This window comes from Cuculus canorus, chromosome 11, assembly GCF_017976375.1.
Source record: "Cuculus canorus isolate bCucCan1 chromosome 11, bCucCan1.pri, whole genome shotgun sequence".
In the NCBI taxonomy this organism is placed as follows: domain Eukaryota; kingdom Metazoa; phylum Chordata; class Aves; order Cuculiformes; family Cuculidae; genus Cuculus; species Cuculus canorus.
Window position 1 is genome coordinate 35,652 of NC_071411.1, and position 22,426 is coordinate 58,077.

Below are 22,426 nucleotides of genomic sequence, written 5' to 3' on the forward strand. Positions count from 1 at the left end.
AGTTACCACTTACTGGAGTGCAGGACAAATTGTAGAGAGAGCAGGCCTCACTGCATCTACAGACTAGAGGCATTTTACACTGGTAAGTCAATGTCTGCTGCCTGAAGCCCTTAGGTTAATGACAGATCCCTGCCACTTCAGTGGTTAGCAGTGACCGCTAGCTGGGGCAGGGAAAGGGGTAAGTAAAACAGATGCTGTACGTCAGACGTAAGATCAAATTGTTCTACAGAACACACCTGAGTAATATTGGACAGCCCTATCAGATAGGAAACAATGCATACAACAGCAATGAAGATTTCTCTTCGATTGCGCAGTAACTTCGGAAATTCATCCACCAAAGCGGTTATGAATCCTTCCACAGTGCAGAACTGCAAGTAAAGATAAAAATAAAATACAATGCCATGCACTACAACAGAAGAGTTCCATGTATAGGAGGAGTCGTCAGTAGCACTCATCACTGGCCTAAAGCTGTGTCTGTGAAATGATAAATGAATATTCACTTGACTTAAGTGGAAGCAGGGCTTCTGCACATCCTTGTTTCTGAAGTTCTGTGCAAAAAGACTTCCAGCTAGAAAAATGCTCAAAATTCCAAGCTATGACCTATGCGTTTTTATTTTTAGTGCTCATTCTTGTGCCAGGAAACTATACAGTACAATTGAAGGCTTTGACCCCTACATCCTTCAAAAAACTTACATTTCTGTCTATGATTTACTCATGTATGTGAAAGCCAAGAGACATAAATGTAATCAGGCTAGTGCTTTAGAGTAAACATTAAAGACATAAGATTGATTCTTATATGTAATAGATTAAATACTTATTGTATCCCCAGAAAAGATTTTTACTGAGGATGTGGTCCTCCAAATGCAAAGCATGGCCATTCTTCGGATTTTTTCCTGTATGAATATATTAAATATGTACGTATATATGTTACCATTATGATGGCTGAAATAATGAAAAACAGAATGTATGAAAAGTTTTATTAATTTCCAGCACTGCAATCAGAATTTAAGCAATTACAGTTCCTATAAATTATAGGGTATGAAATGTTTCACTGATAGACAAATGAAGCAAGCATGACAGCCTGCAGATATATATTCTTTTATAATAATACTAAACTACCTTCCTTGGTTGTTAGTTGCCTAGAGACAAGTTCTTTTAAGAACATTTTTACCCAATTAATTTCACAGTAGTTTCCCCCCCCCAGACTGAGCAATAGGTTTAATGTCAAGCCTGAAGCTTACTGAAAAACAAAGAAATAGAAAACAAATTTTCAGCTTCCTTTCATGTTGCAGAATAAAATATCCACCTAGTCTTTTCGTATTTTGGTTCACTGGCAGACATCAACTTGGAATTACAGCAAATGATGGATTTTCTCTATTGCAAGACTATCACAGCACTAAAACAGTAACACTCATAATTCCTTTATGTGCTATGAAGACTGTGCTAATAACTGAGGTGCTCTTTGACAACTGCAACTGATTGTCAGTAAAGTAACACATCTGCCTATGACTGGGCACATACAAATGACCAAACATTCCAGCAGGCAGAAGGGACTTCCTGACAGTCCTCAAAGTACACTTTGCAAAACGAGCCACGGTGCTTTCTTTAGTGCTTGCAATATAATCACTATCTATCTGTATTAACATTATTAAAATTATTACTGATTAATGAATGCTTTTGTAGGACGTGGTCCTTTCTAGCACGTAACGTGATTTTTCTTGTTCTGTGTGCTTTTTTGGTTTTTGCAATAAAAATTTTTTAATGACTTAATTATTTCATTATTTAATCTAAACAGTAACTTCTCTTAATATCTCAAGGATATCTTATCTGGATTATCCTTATAGGATTTGTAAAACCTATAGGTTGTGCCTCCCATTCATTTCCAGTTGTCAGATACCATCTATAACTCTTAGCTAAAGTGTGAACGAATAAACTCTTGATCCTTACCATTGCAAAGTGATTTCAGAACACACTAAGATGCAGAATGTCCTCAGTAATGAGCCTACAGCCTCCTGAATTTGCTCCTGACATTTGTACACTTAAATTAAATGCTGAATCTATTTGCCTCATGTGGTAAGTTCTGAATTGGTGGTATCAATCTTGTAAAACATATCCCAGTGTCTCCTACACTGATGGATGCTGCAAAGGTATTTTTAATACTGTGACTGAACATTCAAGATTTCAAAAAACATTCCTTTTGTCTGCAGAATAAATTTGCTATATATTTTGTACATGCTTCCAGCAGTTCATGAAAAAGTGAAAGTGTCTTAGTATCATTTTTTTTACTATCCCAGGCTCCCTGAACCTCTTAGTCTTTAGTTCGCCCTATTATTTATCTGATTATTCCAGAAAACACTCTGCATCACTAACAGCTGGCAGGACAGAATGCAGAGAGAGAGGTCAACCTCATTCCATACAGCTGCAGAAAATTTATCTCCGTTATTAAATATTACAACAGTTTTACCTGACTGTCAATTCCAAGCATAAGCAACATGGAGAAGAACAGTATTGCCCACAGAGGAGAAATTGGTAACTGTGTCACTGCTTCTGGATAAGCTAGAAATGCCAGTCCAGGGCCTGGGAGAAGAAACAGAAAAGAAAATGGCAATGTTATTCATTGAGTGTTGTGATTATTTGCTCTTGTTGATACATTTGGCTTAGGTTTATTTGAACGACTTAGCCATGGATGCAAATCTGACCAGGGATTTCAGCTTCATTTGTGTTCCCAGACCAAGAAGTCAGTGCATGTACTTAGCTTTTAAAATGAACCAACCAAAACAAAAACCAAACAAACCCAAATCAAGAAAACCCAACCCAAGCAAGCAAGCAAACAAAATACTAGATGCAGTTCAGGAGCTGCACCTGTGAGACACCTTGGTACAGCAAAAACAGGGAATGCTATCCTTGGCTAGCATTTACACCTTCAGGTACTGATCAGCATTCTCGCCCTCCTCAGCAGTTACTGATAGCTGTAATCTTCTGCTTTGCATGATGTATTTCACAACAGAAACAAGGACAGCTCAGGAATGGAGAAGACACTTTCCAGTATTTAGAGTATTTCCATTAGCTATTTCATTCCATTAATTATCTTAAAATACACATTCTAATAAACTACGTAGATATAAGCAAGTAAATCTTTTCATTCTGTTCTTAAAAACTGCTGATAAGGGACATAGTGTTGAAAGGGCAATAGAAATTCTTATTAAAACCAAATGAACTCTTTTTGTTGCCATAGCATATCTGGAAACCAGCTGATGTCAGGTTAAGAATGAAACCTATCGCAAGCTAAATAATCATAGAGATAAAATCAGTGTGCATTACCTCAGGGGGGATACCTGATTTTTCAGTTTTCATTAAAAGCAGGCTTATGATAAACGGCTGGAGTTATCTATCTATCTATCTATCTATCTCTCTATCTCTCTATCTCTCTCACTCAAACCAGTGAAGCAGAGATTAGCATTAGACATCTGAATTGTCAGAGTAGATGCACTGCAGATTTTGAAGCAATCATTTGCTAGCAATAGCAGATACAATTGGAATGCCTTCCAAATGCCAGTAGTAAAAGCAAAACAAACCTAAGATAAATCTGTTCTTAATTTTACTGTTACACATTCCTCCAAAACACAGCCAAGCTTTTAATAATAATGTTTGTTTTACAGAGCTGTATAAAAGTTTGCAAAGCAGTAGGTCTCATAGTAGTAAAGAGCCCATCAGTGTCTGAGCTCGCTCAGAAAAATAGAAGCCTTAAGTGAAAGGTCAAAATTTCCAAATATCTTTTGCAATTACTGGTCACAGGACATCATGTGCATCTTTGATAAGTCAATTATCTCAGGTACCTTAAAATGTATTTAGGAGCTTAATATGACACAAAAATATTAGTTTGTTTGCAAGTGTAGTCTTTATATAGTTGCACCTGTACCAAATACATAAAGCCAAGAAGCTTATTTCACACACCACTGAACTTCCAGAGCATTTTTTTCACAAGAGTGTATGCCGTCATACTTTTTTTGTTTCTTATTGCTTCATATTTGTAGTTTACTGAAGATTATTTTTAGGGCTTAAGCTTTTCTAACTAAGGGGATATTTCATCAATGGGATATTTTTGCTAGTATAAGAAGACATTTCATCCACTAGTGACTTCCAACCCAGCTTTCAGTTATCAAATCCATCCCTGTGGCCAGAACTGCTAAATGAGTATCTGGTACACCAGCTGGGTTAGGGCAACCATCTGCTCTGCTACTTTAAGCTTTTTCATCTGGAAGAAAGACAAGGAATTGCAAAGAACAGCAGAATCTTCACATGTACATCTGACTGCTCCAAGCAAAATGACTTTCTTATTAAAGGGTCCCATAATATTGGCTGATGGCTGTAGGGCTGAATAGGTGAGAAACAGATGTGCCTCAAAGGGCTTAACCTCGAGAAACAGTAAAAGGAATTTAAAAACCTCACTGAATTTGAGAATGTAGGCTCCAAAACCATGACCACCACTCCTCCTTTCAGTTTGCTTTTAAGAACTTGAGTAACAAGAGCCTCATAATCTGATGTCACAGCTAAGCAATGAAGCAGAAAACCACGCTGCCACCTCTTGTAAATGCATTCGCTGTAAGTTGTATTCATTGTGTAAAGCCCAGGAGTCTCTGGCTGTCCACTCTCCACAGTGAAGGCTGGAGAGCACTGGGCAGGCAGGCAGAGTCTGCAGGACATGAAAGGGTTTTGCTGGTGCTGCCTTGAGAGGTTTGAAACAATGTTCTCCCTTTAGCAAACAATAAGGGTGACTGAAGAAACAGAGAGATGGGAAATGTTTTGAGGGAGGGATTTTGAACAATTATATGAAGCAGTTGGATACAACATACAAACAAAAAATACCTCATGCCACTGAACAGCTTAGAGAAAAATATATGGATACCTGATGCTGCAACATCTGCAATAGGCCTCTTTGTTACATTAGCCATAAATCCAACAATGGAGAAGATCACAAAGCCAGCAAACATGCTTGTGCATGAGTTTATGCAGCACACGATGATGGAGTCCCTGAAATAAACATAAGATGCTTTAAGAAGTAGGTAAAGCAACGCTACTGGTCATCAGTACAGTACCCCTTCCTCCTGCAAAAAGATTTCGTCAGTTAGGATTTCAGTCTGGGTTCCATTTTATTCTGGACAAGTCATACCATCTCTCCCATTAGTGTAAATCTCATTCCTAGTTAGAGATAACATTCAGATCCAATACTATATTTTATTTAAATTATATAGTACACAGAAAGACAGAACCCAGCTCCAGCTGAGACAGGAAAGTGCCATTCTAATATGTGCAGTCATCTGCTTACCTGTAAACATTATTGTGGAAAGGGTTGTAACTTCCAAGGGCAATCAGTGAACCAAGACCCAAACCATATGAGAAGAAAATCTGTGTGGCAGCATCCAGCCAAACCTGATTGCAGGAAATAATTTTTTTAAAAAATCTGTTTCTGCACTTGAGAAGCAGGTCATATGTCTGAAAGGTGAATAGTTAGAAGTGAAACTTTTGTTTACAAGGATTGAATATTTACCTCAGAGTCTGAAAGCTTACTGAAGTTGGGAGTTATATAGAATAAAATGCCTTCCTTTGCTCCAGGCAGTGTTACACCACGGAAGAATAAGATAAGCAGCATTACATAGGGGTAAGTAGCAGAGAAATAGACCACCTGATGTGAAGAAACAAGACATCGTAAGTGTGGAAGGAAGAATGATCTGTACTTGTTAACACTTCAGAAAATATTTGGTCCCTAAAAATACTGTAGCAACTACTGAGGTTGACTTTTAAAACTGAAGCATTTATCAATGGAAAAGCTTGGTGTGGAAAGGGGAGGGCCTACTGCAGAATTCCCTAAACACTATGTCTACAAGGCAAGTGGCTGTTGCAGACTCCCCTGAAGGTAGAATTTAGTGGACTACGATAATTTTGCACAGGGAGGTCATGCTTTTCTTTCTGTTGTATTCGTCAAGGGGAGCTTCCCAAAGCACAGCACTCTAGTGCTTCTATTCTGCTTGTTGAAAAACGTCTGGTGGATTATTACATTGCTCTCAGACAGCTGGTGTTGTATTTTCAACACTCTCTCCTCATTTATATTATGATATAACTACCCTACAGGATCCTATTCTCTTGCTTTTTCAAAAGTGACATGATGAAGGCAGACTTCACAGAAACAGTAAGCCCTTTTTTCCCACCTTCCTCACAGACAGGAGAAATGAAACGGTTTGGTCTGAGCTCACCTAGGCCAACATGCAGCTTGAAATGGGTCACAGTTACAACCATCTTGTCAAAAGTTAACAATTCATTCTTTCAGTGCTAAAACCTCCTTGTCCTCTACACCAGGCCTGAGGTCTTATAATCCAAGCTTTCAGCTGCCACCAGGCCTCATGGCTGTGGCTTTTCATTTCCCTAAGAGTTCTTCCTGCTGTTTTAGGGAGAAGTATATGACAATGCTGTTGCCCTTTCATTCCCCAAGAAAGTTCTGTCAATATAATTTCCTTTAGTTAATTGGTAAATTTAATTTGCGCTCAAACCAGCCAGACTCCAAGAAGCACAGCATGCAAGCATGCCCATGGTAAGAAATACCAATGACTCTCATGACTCTCATTTAGCATGAGGAAAGCAGGGAGTAAACTCTTACATGCAATACAGCTTTAACACTTTCTTACATACCTAGTCCAGCAAGAGCTGTGCAATAAACACACACCTCTCACTGAAGCAAAAAACAGTGCATCCTCACTCTATTTATTTTTAGGCAATTCTACACCTGGCAAAACCAAGAAGTCTGTAAGTGAACATACTACGCTCAGTGCTAGCTACAGAGGAGCCACCTCATTCAAAACCATGGTATTGAATCAATTTAAGATAGACAGAAATAAAATACTTCACAGAACCATTCCAGCAGAACTATCCCCAGCGTCTCTTACCTCGAGAATTTTCAAAATATTTGAGTAAAATAGTATTTTTACTCAAAATGTATTTACAGTACTTTTTAATCTTACCTTTCCAGTCCAGCCTACCCCCTTCCAGATACAAAAGTAGACCAGAATCCAGGCAATTGCTAGAGTAATTGCCAGTGGCCATCGGATTTGCCCTGGTTTCTCCAATCCATCAGTCATTTGGTGCATGTTGCGTCTAGAATAAGCCAACAGAACAGTGTAGTTGACAAGTAAATCAGAAGGCAGTATATGAATGATAGCAAGGTGATCCTCACATATGCACAGGAACGATATAGAGAAAAATCATAAGCTTACTCCCAGAATTCAACCACAGCACTTGTCATGTTGGTGGTGTTTGCTAAGGTATAATTGGAGAAGCAGCGGTCAGTGTTCCATGGGTTCTCACAGTGTTTCCAAGGAAGCGTCTATTTAAGAAAAAGAGAAACAAAAACCTAAACAGTCAAGCACTTTTTAAAGTAAGCATTACCTCAATTATCTCTCTCTTCAGTAGAAATGATAATTGAACAGAAAACTAATATAATTTGAGTTCTGCGGTGCACTGATCTCCCTGGGGTGCACATCTAACAGAAGTTATTGAACTTCATATGAATTGTGTGAAGCAGACATGAAAATATTTCTTCCTGACTTTAACACATAAGCCCAAATGCCTTGGAGTCTGATTGGTCTCTCAGCGCATGAGAGTATAGCGAGTGTACTACAAGAAAGAATAGCAGTGGAGAGGGCCTCCTGGATGTCCTGCTAGCTCTGGCTGCACTAGAGGTGATAAAGCTGTAATGAGATTTCCATCTTCCCCTCAGGACAGAGAAAAATAAGAAATATGTAAACTTCGTCTCCTACATGCATTTTCTACATGGGTCCACTGCATAGTTATCTTTCAGAAGTTCTGAGAAACAGAACCTGTTTACATACAATATCCATTAGAATTAATCTCATTTACACATAACTTAGATATTCTTTTGATGGCCAATCTTGGAAAATCCTTTCACAGAAAATGTTTTATCGGGGTACTACACGTTTTAAATACAGGGTGAGGGGCTTCAAGGGAATTATAAGTCAATATTCATCTATTTTGAGACCATGCACCACTTCCTGGTTCTTATTGACCTTTCACAGCTATAACAAATCTCAGGATAACAAAAAAAGAGATGTCATGTCACTCCCTGCAGTAACTAATGCAAATTTGGTCAAGGGACAATCTTCTAAAGCTAACAACAAGCAAGCATGAACAAAAATTGTAGAAGAGACAACAATTGAGCAATAATGCATTGAGACTTATGTAAGAATGCTTCTTCAGATGGCCAAAACCCACAAACCAGACAAGACCTACTCAGCTGATGAATCATCCTTGAGGGAAAAAACAAGGCAGCCAAAATAAAGTTAAAAGGAAAGAAAAGAAAGCAAAAATAACAACAATGAATGGAAGTTCAGAGCTAATCAAATCACAGACTTTCCATTCCATGGGGATTTCTTCACTAAATCTCTCCACTATTCAAACACATAGCAACGACACTATTTTCCAAAGAACTGTCTGGCTGCTATTGAAGAAAAAAAACAAACCAGTTACCCACCAGGCTTTTTCTTGGGGGAATGCCTGGCCCAGGAGCTCAAAGGGCAAGGGGTACCAGTACTCCTGTTAGTATCACCAGGACAAGGAGTCTGAAGCTGAAGTGTGACTTGCAGCTGCACAGGAGGTCAGCAAAGGAGCAAGCAGATTAATGGGCAGAGACAGGCAATCAGTAAAACCGAAAGGAGAGATGAAAGAGCCAGGGCTCTGAAGATTAAGATGAGGAAATTTAAACAGATTGGTAAGAAAGAGAGTCTTGTGGCTCTAAAATAACCTGTTATTATGTTTCTCCACCATCAATCTTGGAATGTAATATTTTCCTCAGAGTTTTCTATTTTATTTTTTATGGACAAAAAAAATAAAAAGGGATTTTTACAAAACATTTTTCCTTTAGTAAGAAATGGCTTATCCTGCTGATTTCCATGCATTTTCTGTTAACCTCACACCTTCACAGTGAGACAGATTAATCAGCTACCCATATAGCATTTTGCTTTACATTCAACAAAAAATTCCAACACACACACACTTACAGTGGTAAAGGAATTATATAGGTAGTATATGGCCCATGAAATAATCACAATGTAGTAAATATTTAGCCAAAAGGAAAGGACTGCAGCAGCTAGTCCCACACCTGTAAAGAAAACAGAAAGAGACAAGAAGAAAGTAACTTTTAGCGATTTCTGTTCAAGTGCCGGCTGAAGAGCTGCAGTTCAGGACAAACACAGCATATGGGCCAGATACCATTTACTGAGTTCTGTGGAAGTCAAGCTAAAATTTTAGAAGCACCACTATAAAAAGGTCATTAATTTGGGTGGTACTTCAGTCATTCATAAATTTAATCAGAGCATCCAGTTCTCTGGGTGTTGCAGCAAACTGCTGAGATTTTACCGGCATTTTTTACTTCTAGAGAAAAGAGCGAAATCACCTCATTCTTGAAGCAGCGGTCCCACAGAAACTTCTGGCAGATGCATGCAAACTGAGTATGGCCCAGCTAGCCACCTCGTACCCAGATCAAAGAGCTTGATACTTAGTATAATGCTATTATGCCATCTCAGACAAAAGAAATGTCAGAGGCTCCAGAATGAGAACGCCTCATCTTCCACTCCACACGGAGACTCCAGGGGTATTTTAAATATTCAGTGACAGTTACACATGACATTAAACAGGGGCAAGTGCTCCAAATAATCAGCATAATGCAAAGCAACACCTCTGCTTTGTATTGTGCCTTCTACTAACAGCAGTAACTCCAGCAACATTTTCACCTCTCTGGGTTTCACCAATACAATATTTCCCAGAACAAAATCCACTCTAAACAAACTTCTAGCTCACCCAATACTAATGGTCAGTTTTACTCTCTGAAGTGTTTCTAATTCAATGCATAATGTACTCATCTACTGGTTCAGACATCAGTTCAGGAGCTTTTAAGCATCACAGGATTTGGGATTAGAGGCTGAAAAGCACAGTTTGTGAGGTTTGTAGGTCTATGAAGAAACCAAATTAAAGAAGAAGAAACCAGATTAAAACTTTGAGGAGTTCTAGCAATGATAGACCTCAAACCAGCCAAAAATCTAAGTACGGAGTGAGTTTGTCTTAAGCCATTCAGCATGAAATTGGTACCTTTGAAGTGACTGGCTTTTGAATTTCAATAAAGAACAATAGGAGATACAAACCTCTGACCTCAATTGTTTACCAAATTGCTGTAAACAGAGTTCCATACCTGCCTGAGGAACTATTCCTAGCTTTAATATGCTGTTTTGAACAATCTTTGTATGATCTTAACAAAAAAGAAGGTTTTGAAGTTCAAAAATAAGTTGGTTGAGATTCTAATGCCTAAGTTACTGTCAGTTACTGTCAGTAAACTGTTAGTTACACCTCAGAAAATCAGGGGTTTTCATAGAAAATTATGGATTGAGTAAAAATATGAAACCATAAAGAAACTTCCTTGCCTTGTGCAACTTGGAAACAAATGGAAAGTAATCCAGATTCATAATGTACCTTTGAACATTGGAGCAAGCTTCCACACTCCAAGGCCTCCTATAGACGTATACTGACCAAGGGAACACTCCAAAAGAAACAGTGGCACTCCAGCAAAAATTAAAGTAAGGAAATAGGGAATCAGGAATGCACCTAAAAAGAAATAAGAACAAGTCTGTTACCATAGAGAAAGACACTACTAGGTTTCCACTGTTTCCATCCCTATTACGTATGAAAAAAATCCTCCACATTTCTACTCAAGTAGTGGATAGCACACGTACACTTCTGAACCAGTATCCCATGAGGGGAAAATAAGAGGAAAAATATATCTCCTCATAACTTAAACATTTTTTGTTTAAGTAAAAAGCTAAAATCCAAAAGACTGCATTTTGTTGCTGCCTTATTTCACAGCATAAAGGCTTTAACTGGAACTGGCTGCTTTTCAGATGAAGTTCACCTTCCACGGCAAGCTCAGAGTATTAAAAGCCATATGCAAGGCCCTCAAAAACTCAACCCATAAGAGAGGGCTTTGAAGAGTTGGAGGGTAACATGCTTTTGTTCTGCTCTAATGCCTTATGGTCCTTGAAGAGTACCTGCCAACTAGGAGTTTGAAAAAACTCCAGAGCAGAGCTCAAAGCCGAGCACCATGCTCCAAAATGGCTCCAACCCACCTGGACAAGGGTAAAGTATAAAAAGAACCCCCAAACCAAGAAAGCCACCTATAGAAATGAAAAAGCTATTAGAATAAAGCTCTGTTTTACCGATAATTTTCATGGTGAATTCTAATATACAAACATTATCAGAGGTTTTAAGAATTAGACAGTAAACCTACCTCCACCATTCTTGCCACAAAGGTAGGGAAAACGCCACACATTCCCTAAGCCAATGGCATAACCTACACAGGACATAAGAAAGTCAAATTTTCCTTTCCAAGTATCTCGGTCTGGAAGATCAGTCTTCTTCTTCTGCACTTTCACCACCAAGGTTTTAGGCTTGTCATTGGTGATTGAAGCATCAACTTCTGTGGAGATCTGTCCATCTGCCACTTTCGTTCCGTTTGTTGCCATGTCTCTGGGTTTTACTGAAGAGGCTCTGGCAGCAGCCGGACGAGAGATTTCAGCACCAGTCCACGTGGACAGCAGCTTTGCGGCTCGCGGGTACCCAACTGGGCAGGTACAGCTTCGGCAGGAAAAACACAACGCTCCCAGGCCCCCAGCCCCAGGACGGTGTGTGAGCTACTCCCGCGTCCTCTACCAGCTTCTGGATCTATCTGTAACACACAACACCACAGAATTCAGACTTCAGCTGTACTCTAGGCAACTTAAAAACCGACGGTGACCAGAAGCCTTGCTGTCAATAGAGCTTGGCAATGAGGCTGTCTCATTGATGAACTTGGAGTTCTGCCCTTTGGATTTTTGGATCTTAATGACTTAGTAAGAAGCAGAGCAGAACTAACACGGTCCCCCAAAACAATCTCCAAGCTACAGTTACTAACTTTTTTCCTGTAGATCTTGTATGAGTCTACAGAAACAAAATAATTCTAAAATACAGCACTGTATTGTACAGAGCATACTGTCAAGATTTTCTATATATACACACATAAAAGATCAATCAGTAATGAGATTTCTATTTAACAGTCCAGTAAATAATATATATAACAGCTCAGAACTTCAGTAATGAAACTATTCCACTTAACCATTCCACAATAAAAAACTAAAGGGAGATTCCCATGATTGTAAAGTTCCTTTATTTACCAGAAATTGTGGCTATTAAGTAATAGCACTTGCCAGCTTTAATAATAAATTTTAAAAGTGTGCACTTAACTAAAACATCTTTCTCTAAAACACTTCATAAGGAATTAAACCATAAACAAGATCAAGCAAGAAGATTTAATCCTGGGTAATGATTTTCAGTTTTACACGTGGTTATATTTCACTGTTAATCTAAGACAAATGTTTCACTAAGCTTAAATTACAAGCACTGTAAGACAACACGTTGCGATAACCACTCCTCAGTTTCTGTTATGTACCATTTGTTGCACTCTTGCAACTTTTTAGTAACCATTACTGGTGCTACATAAATTTGCAAAGTCTAAATAATGGAAGGAAAAAAGCAAGGAAGAAAATACGCGTCATGAAAAATGATCTGGGATATTTCAGTCAACACTGAAGTGCATGTAACTCCTGCCAACATCCACAGCTCCACTTCAACAGGTGAACACATGGTGAGCTAGTGTCTATTGCACATCTACTCTATGCCCACTTGTAACTGATTTATCATCTAGATCCACTTAGCTCCTTTTACCACATGCCTGTCACCAGTCTGCAAGAGACCAGAGACTGCAACAAATGAAACACTTGCCAGTGTGACACTACATCTTATGGCAATGTTGGCAACACTGCCCACCAGGTCATGCAAAGATTGACAATGATTTTATTTACAGATTTGTGTAAAGGAAGATTATTAGTCATTCACATCTAATTGTAAATTGTGTAAAAGGAAATACAGAAAAAAACAAAGTCTCTGTTATAAAAAATGCTTTTCTTCAACCTCTAATTTCAGATCACTCGTGTCTATAATGCTTCTTATAAGGCCACATCCAACAAGTAAAAGCCAAAAGTTTTCAGTTGTAAGCTGAAGAAGTATCAGCTGTAGGTGTGCGGGGGCAAGCAGAGATATAAGCACCATGATTGTAAAGTCCTATTTCAAGATGGGACTCAAAGAGGGAAGCTCCAACTATGTACTTTCATGTCATCCGAGTCCTTCTGTGCACAGATGCCTCCTCTTCATAAAACTGTGGACTTAGTTTTCCATATTCCATTGCAAGCCTGTCCTTTTGTACCAATAAGTATCAGTTCTGGCTGTAGACATAAGTTGGAGCAGTTCAGGTAAAGCATTGCCTTACGCACAAGGAAATACAGACCATCATGTTTGCAAAATGGGGCTCCTGTTCTAAGGCAAGGTTGAGATCCCATTAAACTTGGACCTCCCCACCTACATGCCTTTAAGTCCCTGGCGCAGGCAGCGGTGCGCTCACAAACGTGCAGTTTGCCAGCACCACCTACTGATGGAGATACAGAACTGGAAAGGTTCCTTTGAGCCAACACAGGCTGTGCTACATTAAGGATTATCAGGGTGTTCTAGTACTTTTACAAACAGGTTGTGTACTAGATTACACAGTTGTTGTAATTCACATTTGGGCTGTACTTTATCCTCAGCAGGAGCTTCCAAGTACTGGAAGAGGGTGAGCATGTTCAGGATGAGTGGAAAAAGAAAATCAAGACAATATTAAAAAACCCAACAAATCAACACTACTTATAGAGATATATATCTTGTTTGGCTCATAACAAGAGGTAAACTCATCCTCACAGATGACACTCCAAGAAAGGATGTATGCTCTAGAGAGTTTTAGGGAAGTATTAAAGCCTTAGATGAATAAAAGTGAGTAGTTTTGTCCAGGTAAGAGTCCATGACAAAAACCAGATGGTTAGTTAGAAAACCATCAAAGCACCTGGGATTTTGTGAGTCCTCCTGGAAGAAGGTGCCCATCCCAATGTCAATACTACTGTAATGCTGAATGTCAGGCTGAAACTTCACCAGATGTGTGCACATGTCTATGTCAAGGGTGAGAGGGGTTGGCAGGCTGGCGGTTTTTAATATTCAAAGAGATTGAAAGCAGTAGTTCAAACAATAATGTGGAGAAGTGCTTAACTTCCTCATACAGCACAACCTTTGACAAACACCCCATTGCACACACTGTGGTGTTCAGCAGCATCGGGTAGCACCAAGTCCAAAGGCTCAGCAGAGGCTTGTTTTGAGAGGACGGAGGTGGAGACTGACCCATCTGCATCTGTCCTGTCCTACTGCTGCTGATGCCAATGTTCCACTTCGAGATCATGCTGGAGATTTTATTGTCCATGGAGTCAGTGCATGGCCAATTGTGCATAGATGGTGATGCAGCAAATCAGCATCAGACAACAGAAAAATGTTTTCATTCCATAGGCTTGAAAGTATTTTTTTTCCATCCTATGAAAAATAGTTTTCCCCAAGCCTATGAAATAAGAATAATAATTTACAACAATAGAAATAGCCCCTAACCTCCAATCCACGCTCTTTACATACACTAGTACTTAAAAACCTACAACTTATGCACAACAATCCAGAAGAACTAGTGACACAGCAGTAAAGGTGCTTGGTGTGATTAGGCAATATCCCACAGCACTGGGATTTAAATTTAAAATTGGTCTGATGTGGAATGGGACAGAAAGGCAATTACCATAAGTTCTGCAGGTTAGCTTGGGCAAAACAAAATGCAAATTGTAGTTGTCAGCCAGCAGAGCAGGTAGGACACTTGCTGTGCAATGTTAATGCTTTGTGGGAAGAAGATGGAGAGATCTTTTAAATAAGTCAGTCTTTACTTGCCTAGTTCCTTCATGCCAACACTGAGTGTGCTAGGAAGGGCACAGCAGCTTCCCACCACATTCCTCAGCACACAACAGAGCTTCCTTGACTTCAGTTACTAGGGTTGCTCAGCCAAGAGGAGAAAGCCCTCTAAAACAGGGGGTTGGACACTATCTGGTTGTCCTGCCTCACCACCACATTAGAGAAGAATGACCTGAGAGAGCCAAGCACACATAGCAGTCAAGGTCATTAGCACAACCAGGGAAACTAGAACAAAGAGAGTGCCACTTAATTAATAAAAGCATTTTTTCTCTCTCCTGTTTTGCATAAAAGTGGATTTGAAGAGTTTAGAATTTGCTGCATAAAATGACACTGAACAGTAATATTGCTATCATTTGTCACAAGTGATGTCAAAAGGCAATAGAGAACAGCTCAGAAGCACACACAGTCAGCAGGAAACCCCAGCTCCCTTAAATGATGAACCTCTGTTAAGTACAAAGTTCCTTACTCCCTCCCCAGCGCGCAGCAACTCCAAGGGCTCCACACAAGGCAAAACTATGGCAAGTCCATTCTAGAAATGTTGAAGAAATGCTGTTACATAAAAGGCCAGGTGAGCCCACTGTGGCCATGGGTTATTTGCACTTACGATTCTATTTGAACTGAGCAATCAAGTGAAGAGAGAACCATGCACACACTAAGCTTCAGGGCAAAATACGTCTGCAGTGTCCTGGAGCATATGGAATGGGACTGAAATATAGAAAGTGTAAAAAGAGGAGTGCTGAGCTCACTGGACTTATATTCTGAGATGTGCATAAGTAGAGCTTTATTATTTTTTTTTTTATAGGAGGGATACTGCATGGAAGAAGCAAGAAAAATACCGTGCACATAGACAGTGCACACCAGCTGGTATCACACATGCTGTTCTACAGACATATATTGGAGAAATCCGTATGCATTGAAGAAGGCTGCTACTAACCTTCCTACTGGCACTTCAGATCTATGCAGTGCTACAGACTAGGAGAAGTCTGGCTAGAAAGTTGCCTGGAGGAGAAGTCACCAACACCTGGGTGTGTTGGTTGACAGCTGACAGAACATGAGCCAGCAGTGTGCCCAGGCAGCCAAGAAGGCCAACGGCATCTTGGCTTGTATCAGAAACGGTGTGACCAGCAAGTCCAGGGAGGTTATTCTCCCCTTGTACTCGGCACTGGTGAGACCACACTTTCAGTACTGTGTTCAGTTCTGGGCCCCTCACCACAAGAAGGATGTTGAGGCTCTGGAGAGTGTCCAGAGAAGAGCAACGAAGCTGGTGAGGGGGCTGGAGAATAAGTCTTATGAGGAGTGGCTGAGAGACCTGGGGTTGTTTAGCCTGGAGAGGAGGAGGCTGAGGGGAGATCTTATTACTCTCTACAACTACCTGAAAGGAAGTTGTGGAGAAGAGGGAGCCGGCCTCTTCTCCCAAGTGACAGGGGACAGGACAAGAGGGAATGGCCTCAAGCTCCGCCAGGGCAGGTTCAGGCTGGACATGAGGAAAAAAATTCTTCACGGAAAGGATCATTGGGCACCGGAATAGGCTGCCCAGGGAGATGGTTGAGTCACCTTCCCTGGAGGTGTTTAAGGGATGGGTGGATGAGGTGCTGAGGGGCATGGTTTAGGGATTGTTAATAATGGTTGGACTCGATGATCCAGTAGGTCCTTTCCAACCTAGTGATTCTATGATTGCTGTGACAAAATCAGTCCTTGGTTTCATCTGCATCAGCATCTGATTCCCCAGCCAAATGCTCCATAGAGCTCTGGCAAACCACACTGAGCAAACAAAAACTGAACCTGCCTTGATCTTTTGCAATATGAAAAACTAACTGCAGCAAGAATGATCATAACTGCAGCAAGACAGGTGCGGGCAGGAAAAGCGTAACTATTCCAGAAGATGAACTACAGGCAATTTGATTTTCACCACAAACCCATGTAAATTCTAAAAACCACTGTCCATATTTTCCCTTTGATTTTACCTACAGGAATTACAAAGGGCTTAGGTTTTGTGCAAATGCCTGTTTGCGGAAAAACATGGTAGCAACAGGGCCTTATCTGAAAACACTGTTTGATTTTACGTGAATTTAATGGCATGACTCTTCCTATGATGGCTTTCTTGTATTTAGCTTGTGTAAACTAAGTTGTGGCTCTGAATCCTTTTACTGCCCAATCAAACATCACCTGATTTTGCCCCAACTCCCACATATCAGTCAGTGAGGCACATCAGGAGTTCCAAAGATAATACAGCAACAAATGAAGGCCCTTAGCTGGATCTCAGCATTTCTGAAGTTGGCCCAAAACACAGAGTATACAGACTGGCCGCATTAGATTGGTTGCTCATCCACGGTTGCTTGTTATTTTCAAGTTTAAAGCTTCCTTTTTCCCTTTGCAAGTCTGCATCTTGACTTTAACATAATCTTCCTTCCCTCTTTAAAAAAATAAATTGGATATACAGGAGTAAGAGTGCCACAGACCTAAGCAACTGCCTGATCAACTTTGTAAAGCCAGTTACATTTCTTTCACTATAGACAACAGTGGCACTTGCAGAAGGAAATGTAGATTACACATCCCCTAAACATCTGCCTGTATGAACCATAGTTAGACATTCCATGTATCTCTCTGCTCTTTCTTCCTAACTGTTTATACACCTTGTATTTACTTTACTGAGGTATTTTGGAAAGCTATGCTTTCTTAAATATGAAACTGTAATTCATAAAAGCTACACCACCTGCAGATGCAGCAATGTATCACTGTCAGTTGAGAGAGGGTGAGCTGTGTGCTGGAAAAATCTTTAGAAGATATTTAAAAGTATAAAAGATGCAATGAAAACCTACTCGCACCCTTACAAAGATCTTATTTTATGAAAAGCACACATCCCATGCACCAACATTCCTACTGCACTCCTACTCCCTCTTCCACTACAGAAAAGTTACACAGAAGTGCTGCTTGGACTGGAGGGTTTTTAAATACAGTAACACAACTAAAAATAAATATTGTCATAGCACTTATTTATTTTAACAAGTAGAGTTGTTCCAGTAACAGGAGGCAGGACTGGTAAAAAAACATGACTTTGATCACATCAATAAGAAGGTAACTAAAATAATAGATTTTAAGAGGAAAAGATTGGTCAAGCTTACTTCATGCAGCAGGATCCAGTATGGTCAATATTTGCTGAATTTTTCCTTGGCACTGGGAGAGGCATAGTGACACGCTCTTTTGTGACTTCTCCCATGTCCAATATAAGCTCGTCTACTGCAGATTTTCAGGAAACAGATTAACTTTCATCTCTTGCCTGTAAATGATTTTATGAAGCTTATAAATAGAAGTCTTTAAGACATTAGGTGTTCCCTGTCAAACATGTCGGGCCCTGATCAACTGGTTCAGAAGCTACTGGGACAAAGCAGCAGGCAACAGGCTCTCAGATGACTGCATACACCTTGCCTCCTAAAGGAAGTTGGATGACGCAACAGGTATAAACTAGGTTTACAATATCTTAAGCACTCTACAATATCACTCTCTCACACCTCAGAGTAGAACATGTGTCTGGAAGGCATGAGTTTAGGAAGAAGGAGAAACGGGATGGAAGTGGTAGGAATATCATTCCCTCACCCATCAACAAAAATCTGGAGGTGGAATTCACCCATGCTGAAGCAGCACACGGACAGCAAGTAGTCCAGGCTCTGAGACATGATATGAAAATTCATCTGCCTGCTCCCAGTCCTAGCAACACTCAAAGGACCAATTTTTCCCTCTAGCTACTGAAGAGGGCCTGCATGTGAAGGAAATAAATAGATTAGTTTCCTAAAAGTACTCTGTCTTGTCTCTCCTTCAGGTGTGCCAGCATTTCTGTAGCACTCCTCTGTCTCTCAGAGATGCACAAGTTGTCACAGGAATCCAAAGCAGTGATGATGATGGCATGTATAACCACAGCTTGAAGACAGGTACACCACCATCAAGATGGAAACCCAGCAACTTTCCAGTTTTCCCACCAGCACAATCTGCCCCTAGTACTCTGTATATACGCATCAAAACAATCCCAGGTAAAACGTTGCACAGATTTTTAGCAATTGACAACACAACCAAACAGCCCTAATGACATGGGGCACCTACTTGCATAGACACTTTGGCGCTTCCTACTGAATATGGGATTTCTTTGCAATAAAGTCTATCACAATTTCTATTACTAGCTTCTAGACTGACTGCTGCAACAAAATACAAGAACTGCCATCTATTGCAACCAAACCTCCCCTTCTAGCTTAACCACTGTTAGATATTCAGTCAGACTTGCTCTAGAGAAGCCCTCTAACTAAGGAGAGCACTGCCGTACTTATTTTGACCTTTCTCTAATGATTACATTCCATTCCATCTGAAGTTTATAGAGCAGGGCAATAATCTGAGGCACTGCGGTACAAAAAGGGTTTGGCCATTGTTCTTCGCATGAGTCGGGGATCATTTTTAGCCCTAAGCAGTGTTAATAAGCACCTGTTTGTGCAAACCTGAAGGCCTTCCCTCAGAGACCATACTGGTTTTCAGTGTAGAAAATGCAGCTGCTAGGGAACACGGAGAGGTTCAAGAAAGATCATGACTGGTGACGGACAGCACCCTGGCTGATGCCAGGAGAGGTCCCAGTATCCCCTTGCTGACACCCAGGAAATAGCCCAACAAACAAGGTCCCTCTGGGCCACAGAAGCAAGTCAAACACACGTTTACCAGAGCAGTAGGTCTGTGATGCTCTGAACTGTAGCAGTTAAACATAGTTCTGACTTACAGGCACCGCTGTCCTTATATACCGCTTTCTCCACCCACAACTCTCCCATCTGGAAGGCAGAGAGGCACCTGGAAGATGAGGGTGGTAGACAGCCTGCCCACCTACTCTTTCCACCCACTGATTTGCACTGTTTTCCACTCTTATTCAGTACTTGTGATACAGTTGCCCCAGCAGTTCCTGCCCTGGCCACAGGAGTTCGACCACGATGCCACAGGCAGGAGTTGTGCAGTTCTTACTCCCTGCGTCAGCCGTACCAAGTTGCTGCTGCCTCAAGGGGCTGCACGAAGGCGAGACCTTGGAGATGCACCAATAAAGGAAGGCAGGATGGCGAAAGGAAGCAGCAAGTATGGCAGAAAGGCAAAGGAATTTGCCCAAGCAGTAGGCTGGGGCAGGAGTTAGAGCACAGTGTCCCAGTGCAATCCCCCAACCTTCAATAATAATATTGCTACACTTTTCTAATAGCCTTTTCTACTTCTAGTGCATACAAATGATGAGGTATGAAAGATTGCTTGCGTTGTGAAGGCAAACACAGGCAGAGAAAGGCTTCAGCAGAGATCACAGGCTTCCTTCATGCAAAAAACCACAAACATAAAAAAACCCAAAATAAAACAAAAAAACATACCAAAAAACCTCAAACACGTACACACACACTCCCCTTGCAAAAAACAGAACAAAAAAATATACCAACAAAAAAAATCTCACTGTAAATAACTGGAGGCAGTCTTTGTTATTTAATTTTCACCAGTCTGGTAAGTCGCATGTTATTTCTCTTCCTGAAGAGGAGAGCACACTGATGTGCTATAAGCTACATCTGTTGGCAGGCAGCCATTACCAGGTAGCCCAGAGATGGAAAAGGAGGTTCTGCAGTGCTGCTGCCACTGAGCAAGGTGGACCAGGGCACAGCAGCATCCCTCTTCAGGAGACTGGAGAGCTGCTCCAACTCCCTTAGAGTCATTTACGGGTCTGCAGCTCACATTGGCTGGTGGACACAGGAGGGAAGAACTGACTGCATGAAACTGCTCTACCAGGGCCATGTCCCTGAGCTCAGGCCACATCTGCTACAGCCAGTCCTGGGAAGCCATCAGATAAGGGCTAGAATGGTGTTAGAAGTCTATGACTACTGGCACACTGTAATTCAGTAGGACCCGCCATATCCCTGAAGACCTACATGTTCCCTTTGGTGAAAGCATGATATAAAAGACTCTTACCTTCCTTTTCTGTGAGCTGATTGAGTCTACTGCAATTTTGGTTTGTCTGGTGCCTAGAAACATGTTCCATTTGTCACTGCAACATCCTCCTCCCCCCCTCCCCCCCAAAGTGTTACTGCTTTGGACAAGAGTAGCTAGAAAGAGGTGGCTCCCCATGTCAGAATACAACAGAAAAAGCATTGTTCCAGTCCAAAGTTCCCCATACTTAATACAACTGATTACTGATCACCAGCCTGCGGCTGGCTCCTGTTTCATGCCAACACCCACACCATTCCACAGTGGAAGGAGGGAAACTGCAGCACTACCTAGTACCAGCTGTACATCCTCACTAAGCTTTCAAAAGCAAAATGCACAGCATCTGACCCACACACCCAGAGCTTCACTAAGTGCACAGTGTTCCTCCTCCTACAGTTTCCCACGTAATTCCCAGTACCCAATCAGGCCCAGTTTAGACCAGATATTGTCTTAAAATGGATACCTAATCTGAAAAGGCTGGTGTTAACTCTTAATAGTTGAAAAAGTGAATCTTCACCAAGGGAGGGGAGAGAGAGAAATAAAACTTGAACAGTGTTTACAATTCTTTATTAGCCTTAAAAAAACAAACAAAAAAACCATACAAACCCCCCATGTTTCAATTCCATGCTTCATTATGCAAAAAGAACTAGAAAAACAATTTCTGTAAAATGAAGAAGAAACAGTCACAAAATTTCAAAAGCTCTGATTTAATAATGCCAAAGTTTGGGAAACAAAACCACCACATTTTTGTGCTATATGTTTCCCTTGGTTAAATGTACCTCCAGTGTCTAAATACAGGGATATCTGGGTTTGTCTCAAATCTGAAAACACTGCCTAAAGTGCCATAGACAACTCATTCCTCAAGCATATGGCATATATGAGCTCAGGTTTTCTCTGTGGATGGACAAGTTGCTTTGGATAACATTGAACGGGATGCTATCTAGGGAGAGACCCACCCAACAGAGGATCCACATATCATGTGCATCAGGGTCAGGGCCAGAAATACATTGACAGAGAGATAATGGCCCACATTTTTAGAAGCTGGGCATGCTATCTTCATGTCAGTGAAGCTTCCTTCAATTCATAGCACTGTTTCTTTGCAATTCAGCATTTCCCCCCCCCCTTCCCCCCAGCTCCCACTAAAACCTTTATCCAGTTTTAGCAGCCACACATAACACAGGCCCAAACATCTCCAAGCCTGGTGCAGAAAAAGCAGCTATGGCAGATGCTCCGTTTCCTACTTTACAAGCCCACTGGCTGCCAATAGCTGCTGCCAACAATGCTAATTCCAAGTGATTCTAATTTTGGTGCTGCCCCTACATTTCAGATCATGGCTGATTTTAAATAGTCCTGTTTTCTGAATAAGAAAAGACCTACATTCATGATTCTTACATGCAGTTACCATACACTGCAAACCAAACCAAACATGTGCATGGTGATACAGTTAAGGCTCTTTAAGCAGAGATTAGAAGAAACTCCCTTTTAGAGAAGGCTCAGA

At 40.8% G+C, this 22,426-nt stretch overlaps 1 protein-coding gene across 1 annotated transcript in view; it reads right to left on the bottom strand.

The window, feature by feature from the left end:
* SLC6A1 (solute carrier family 6 member 1) overlaps window positions 1-22,426 on the bottom strand; it is a 56,165-nt gene that overhangs the window by 6,419 nt on the left and 27,320 nt on the right. Inside the window, exons 2-11 of the mRNA XM_054076218.1 lie at window positions 11,342-11,779; window positions 10,531-10,662; window positions 9,066-9,166; window positions 7,266-7,375; window positions 7,014-7,146; window positions 5,549-5,683; window positions 5,327-5,430; window positions 4,907-5,031; window positions 2,465-2,577; window positions 237-368 (exon numbers count right to left, since the gene is read on the bottom strand). Of these exons, the coding sequence (XP_053932193.1) occupies window positions 237-368; window positions 2,465-2,577; window positions 4,907-5,031; window positions 5,327-5,430; window positions 5,549-5,683; window positions 7,014-7,146; window positions 7,266-7,375; window positions 9,066-9,166; window positions 10,531-10,662; window positions 11,342-11,576 (1,320 nt within the window). The 5' untranslated portion in view covers window positions 11,577-11,779. The remainder of the gene's footprint in view (window positions 1-236; window positions 369-2,464; window positions 2,578-4,906; window positions 5,032-5,326; window positions 5,431-5,548; window positions 5,684-7,013; window positions 7,147-7,265; window positions 7,376-9,065; window positions 9,167-10,530; window positions 10,663-11,341; window positions 11,780-22,426) is intronic.